Consider the following 6,602-nt stretch of genomic DNA (forward strand, 5'->3'; position numbering starts at 1 on the left):
GATGCTTTAAGAACCGGAGACGGTGATCGATCAGGTGAGATTTGTGTGGTGGAGAAAGGGTGGGAGGTGGTGCCGGAGTGGTGGCGGGTGGAGAGACCGATTGTTGTGGATTGCGTGAGAGAGATCGAGATCAAGAGGTAGGGGAATCCAAAATTAAGAGGTTTTCAGAGGTTTTTTTACATCTAACCGATTCAGATAAAAACACACAAATTCAGCTCTTAATTGAAAGAAAAAACAAACACCCTTAATACCCTAAGGTCTGACCGATTCAGACTTCAGAGGGTATTAAGAGGTTTTTTTTTTAAAAACAAACAGCCCCTTAGTGGCTCGTAATGGGTCATAATAGGTCAAACAACTTATACTATCTTTAAATGTGTCAGCAATCATTCTTAACGGGTGTTAATGGGTCATAACCAATCATAGTGGGGTGTAGTGGTTCACAATAGGTCAAACTTGTCGTAGCAATTCTTAATGGGTCAATAATCGATCTTAACGAACTTTAATAGATCATAATGAGTCTTAGTAGGTTATAATATTCTAAATGTGTCATAGTGGATTATAACAGATCATAACCTATACATATTAATCACTACAAAACAAAGGAGTACGTTAGATACTTTTTTGTGTAAAAAATACGCGTTTTCGACAACTTTTTTCGATAACTTTTTTCGACGATACCAATTTCTTCGGAAACAAACTTTTCATCAAAAAATCTATAAAACTTGCAAGGATTTTTGTCGGAACTTGGTCAGACAGTAATTGACCATTTGCTGAGATTTTTGATGGAATTTTGAGGGTGTCGTTTGAGGGATTTTAGATGGAATCGATCTTCGAGGGATTTTCGACAAAATCGACTTTCGAGAAATTTTCAATGGAACTGGTCAGCCGTAGTTGACTATCTTCAACGGATTTTCATAGGATTTTGGATAGATTGCCTTCAAATATTATGTGATATATTACAGACTCCCTAGAAGGAGTACACATTATATACTATAAGTTCTGAAGACTAGCTAATTTACACATGAATAGTACAAAACAGACCACTAAGAACATGGCACATGTTCTAGTATCCTTGGGTCTTTTGAACTTGGATCTTCAAGACTTGAGAATGTAGAGTTGATCTTAATGAAATCTTCCAAGTCCCCAAGTTTGGAAAGTATTTCCAGACTCACTATTTGAACTTTGGTCGAACTTTGATCTTCCTTCATCCGAACTTTGATCCTGCTTCCTCAGAGTTTACACTTAGCATTCTTGACCGGCTCTAACTTTGGATCAACACTTAGTGAATTCTGGAGATTCAAAGTGTTGAGAAGGAAAATGTGAATGAGAGACGTACTAGTAATCCTAAGAGACAATCATAATTAAATGTGAGTAAGGGAATAAGAGTAGAAGAATATAAAACTCTTAATCTAGCCTTTTCAAGTCGGATCCGGCATCTACTATCATTCTACAATCCTTGGTGGATGGCATTCAAAGAGACACTTCTCCCATTCCATATTTTGCTTTCATCTCAACTTGCCTCTCACCAACACCTCAACAGGTTGAGGTTTCACATTCTCATGGGGATAAAACATATACACTATCTAGTCCTTATTTGGAGAACATGAATATTGAAATAGGAGGAACTTTGCCCCATTCCCCAATTTCAATTCAAGTGCACATAAAGTCTATGGCAACACCTATTGTGTCCCAACAGGAACCACTTGTTGAGCCTATTACAGCACAAGATGTGTTCTCATTGAACATTTGCATAGGTCTTTGTGACATCATACAACATGTTTGTCATGTTTCAACAACCATAGGTGTCTATGAAGATATTCTAGGATTGGTAAGAATTCCTAGTGGGGTAAACATCACAAAAGCCCCATGCTCAGATGCTTTTATTGCATCTAGTGCATATGCTACACTCATAGGCCCACCTGATACATCAGGTGTGATACCAGGTGCATTTGTTGCATCTGGGTTACCCTCAAGAGTGGTGACCAAGGATAAATTCAAAACCTTTGATGACATATATAAAGAAGGGTGTATATAGAGAAGATGGAGTATGTAAAGAAGGATGTAAGCATGGTGTATGATAAAGTGGATGAAATGGAGAATGCTTAGAAATCAACAACTATTAAACTCAGTGAACTTCATACTTCAATATCTCAACAGCCTTTTGTTGATGTTCATACAAATACGAGCAATGGCTTCAAATCAGTGATTGTAGATTCTCTAAAGTGTTTAGTTGTAGACCTCTCAAAGTTTCAAAAAAAGCTATGCTTTCAACAGTTCCTACTTCTACTACAGAATCTGTTATCAATCCCATCCTTGCAATGCGTAAAGCTTACATGTACAAACCTTCAACTTTAGGTAGGTATGTGTTCAAGGTAGACTTTGATGAAGTTAAGGACAAAGTCACAGACCTTGAAGATATTATGAGGGAGTAGAGATCTGATTTAGAAAAATACTACTTTGATGATCAAGATGATCCTGATCACCAGAACGGGGAGAATAATAAGAGATAAAGGATTGAGTCTGAGTTTGAAATGGAAGTGGTGAAGTTGAATCTAATGAAACTGAGATTGCTAGGTCTAAACAGAAAGCTACAGAGGAAATGGATGCTAATTCTGAAGAAACAGTTGCTATTGCTGATCTAGAGATGTTAAATGTTGAGATTGTAGTTGATGATGATTTAGAGGAAATACAGCCTACTACCAAAAGGAAGTTGATTTTTGATGATATGGATGATGAATTGCCCTCTTGTGCAGAGGCTTCTTTGATACTGTTATTGATGTGAATATGTCTTAAGTTGTAAATATCTATATAGAGATTATGGAGCACAATTCAGAGATTGCTTCTCAAAGAAGGTATGATTTATTGAAAAGATTGTTGAACTAAACATTTTTGCCTACTGAAAATGTTCTTGTCAAGGAGAAGTCAGTTACTATACTGAGAAAGTTTGTGAAAGCCAACCAATCTTGTGGAATAGGTGAAGTGAATAGAAATGATTGGTTTTTGTACTGCAAATTTGAAAGAATGTTCAAACTTGGGCATGAAGTACAGATTATTACTATATAGATACACTTGAAAGAGAACCTGCAAGTTTCAAAGAATTGTACCTACTGTTCTTGGAGATGAAGGGTAAGCTAAGAAGAATTGTGTATTCAAATTTGAGGTACTTAGAGATGTGCAGATGAAAACCTTCAAAAGAAATGTAGAGTATCCTGATTATCATAACTTAAATTTGCATGATCTGTGGGAACTTCATCAGTTTGTTAGTTCCAAAAGATGATAATCACATCAAGTACTGAAGGGCATTGGTATCTATCATAACTGCAAAACATGATAAGAAAAAAAACCGAGACCTGCAACCAAAGTCGCGTACGTCTCTGTGGTGTCGTTTTTCAGTTTTTTCTTCGTATCATTTTCGGGTTTTTCGAGGAATCATTTACTTGTCTTAGAGATTGTTTAGATTTGTGGTGGAGTTTATTTGTTTAGATTGTAATCCATGCTTCCCTTATTCAGATTCGCGTGTTCGGTTTTGAATTCTCATATTGGTTAATGTTTATTTCGTCGTATATCTTATCGAGGTGAGTTTTCTTTTAACCCTTTTTAAACTGAAATGTGTACATTATCAAATGGTTATTACTTTGATGTTATACTGTATATTATAGGGGGGATATAATTTCAGCTCATGAATATGTTTTGTATGGTGGGCCACTGCCGATAAATGCAGGTCAACATGTAGAGTATACACTTGTCATCTTGAGACAAGTTCACAAGCGTTGGCCTGACCACACATCCGTAAGATGTCTTTTTTAGCGCACACCTAAATATGGACCCAACATTGTACCAATGCATTTCTTTATCAATATGGTAAAGACCAAGAATCTTACTCGGTAAGAGCGAAACAAGGACCAATAGTCTTACCCGGCAAGTGAGGGCAACGACTCTTACCATGGTAAACGCTTGCCGAGTAAAAGTAGGATTCATATCACTACCAAAAAACCCACTTTTTTCGGCGGCCAAATCCGCCGGAAATCCGCCAGAAATCGTGATTTCCGGCGGATTTCCAGCGGATTTGGCCGCCGGAAAAAGTGGCGCCGGTGATTGTTTTTCCGGCGAAAAAACCAGCGGATTTCCCGTTTCCTGCGGATCACGGCTGCCGGAAATTCCTCGCCCGTTTATTTATAAAATCTTGATTAACTTAACAAACGGTTAAATATTTTTTTTTTTTAAATTTCCAGTGGAATATTCCGCCGGAAATATTTCTCGCAGGAAAAAAATAATATTTTCTAAAAGAAAAAAAAATTTAACAAAATACCGGCGGATGTATCTGCCGGAAAAATATATAAATATATAAATATTAATATTTTTAAAAAAATATTTCTAACAGAATAATTTAAAAAAAAATACCGGCGGATATATCCACCAGAAATCTGCCGGACAAATATATATATATATATATATATATTAATATTTTTTTAAAAAAATAATATTTCTAAAAGAATAAATTTAAAAAAAAAATACCGGCGGATATATCCGCCGGAAAATATATAAATATTAATATTTTAAATTTATTTTAAAATTAATATTTAAAACCTACAAATCTGTACAATATTAAAACTGAAAATAAAAATGCGAAATAGAACTAAATATCATACATTAAAGTGAAACTATAATTATTCCAACCAAACAAAAACTAAATTGTTATAAACAAAACTAAATTGTTTCAAAGCAAAAGACAATATTCAATATGGTGGTGGCGGGGGGAAATGTTGAGATTGACTGAGCTGTCTAACCAAAGTAGCCATATCTTGAAGTTGTCTATCATGTTGCTCCTCCTTCTGTCGTCGTCGTTCCTCCTCCGCCAAACGTCGCTCCTCCGCCGCCCGCCGTCGCTCCTCCTCCGCCAAATGTCGCTCCTCCGCCTCCCGCCATCGCTCCTCCTCCGCCAAACGTTGCTCCGCCTCCGCCATCCGTTGGCGCTGACTTTGTTCCTGTAAGTCTCTAAGTTGGGTCTTTAAGGTTTGAATTTCCTATAAAATAAATAAAACGTTATAATATTTAATATGAATTATAAGCTAAGTCGATAAACATCATCAAAGGAAAAGAGACACATACGTGCTTATCTGAAGACGATGAACCAGCTTCCGGAAAGTTCCCGGTCAAGACACAATTGGGATCTTAGTTGTACCCAAACCCAAATAAACGGCATTTCTTGCTTCCCCCAACCGCTTGCTCCCACAACTCTTTATCAACTAAGGGATAGGTTGAGGGATCATCGCCGTATCTTTGGCTGATACCAGTTGAATACTCATCCTATATATAGTTTAAAAAAGATTGCAAGTCAATTTTGACAGCATAACGGCTGTAAATGGGACGTTTCCAAAACAATCCTAACGTTTGCCCAATAAATGACAACCCAAACTAAATAATGACATATACGTAATTTCTAACTTAAACAATCCTAACGCTTGCCCAACAAATGGCAACCCAACTAAAGCATGATATATACGTAATTTCTAACGTAAACAATCTTAATGTTTGCCCAACAAATGGCAACCCAAACTAAATAATGAAATATATACGTAATTTCTAACTTAAACAATTATAATGTTTGCCCAATAAATGGCAACTCAATTATAATAGATAGATATACTTACCATGAYTTGGCTACACTTAGTGGTCACGTACCCCCCGAATCCGTAGATGCGGCATCTCCACTTGACCTCTTCTTGTGTGTGTAATCGAATAATTCCACAATGGTCGGGGGCACGCCATCTTTTGCTCGTGTCTACAAAGGTCAAATTATACAAACATGTGTTAATTATAACATGTTAAAAATCAAGCTACTAAATTAATGGGTTTTAGGTTCTACCAGACGAGCACCATGCTCCGAAAATGGTATCGATCCACCGGTGTGTAGCGAAACTTGGCTATCACGGTTCTCATGCGCCATACTGGAAAGAGTCTTCCAATTATCACTGTTCCAACGATCGACCATCTGGACCCACACATCTGATGATATCCAGCTGGGGGGGAAATTCTTCAACAGACTCATATCCCGGTGGGGGTCCGTTTCATCGTACTGAGGATACCCATTCATCCTTGCTTTTTCCCCAGCTTTCTTCCTCGCGGCACTCATGTTATCATTATACGGTTTGGCCGACTTCAAAGTTGTCTTCCCCTATGACAAGCTGGATTGGTTCTTAAACATCTTCGTTTCCCTCATGTTGGGTTATTCGTTCATTTTCCTGGAAAAATTGTTCATCGTCTATATTTTCATCATCCAACCGGACTTCAGGGGTACTCAATGCTAAGTCATAGACCCCTCTTGGCTTTGTCATCACCACAGACCACCAATATTTTAATAAATTCAATGGATATGGTACATAATAGACTTGTTCAGCTTGTGATGCTAGGATGAACGGATCGTCTAAACGAAGCCTTGATCTATGTTTGACGTCCACGATATTATGTTTTGGGTCAACTCGGACGCCGTTAACTGTGTCAAACCATGTGCATCTAAATAGTGGGACAACACAGCGACCGAGCTCATACCCATGATATTCTATATCAAAGACTTCATCCAACAAGCCATAGTAGTCGGCCTC

The 6,602-nt window shown here is 37.5% G+C and overlaps 1 protein-coding gene across 1 annotated transcript in view; it reads right to left on the reverse strand.

The window, feature by feature from the left end:
• Window positions 1–6,197: 6,197 nt before the first annotated feature.
• The window catches only part of LOC112519120, a 2,912-nt gene continuing 2,507 nt past the window's right edge, over window positions 6,198–6,602 (reverse strand). Inside the window, exon 3 of the mRNA XM_025127103.1 lies at window positions 6,198–6,493. Within this exon, the coding sequence (XP_024982871.1) occupies window positions 6,198–6,493 (296 nt within the window). The remainder of the gene's footprint in view (window positions 6,494–6,602) is intronic.

This window comes from Cynara cardunculus (assembly GCF_001531365.2).
Source record: "Cynara cardunculus var. scolymus isolate 2C chromosome LG 10, CcrdV1, whole genome shotgun sequence".
NCBI classification, from domain to species: domain Eukaryota; kingdom Viridiplantae; phylum Streptophyta; class Magnoliopsida; order Asterales; family Asteraceae; genus Cynara; species Cynara cardunculus.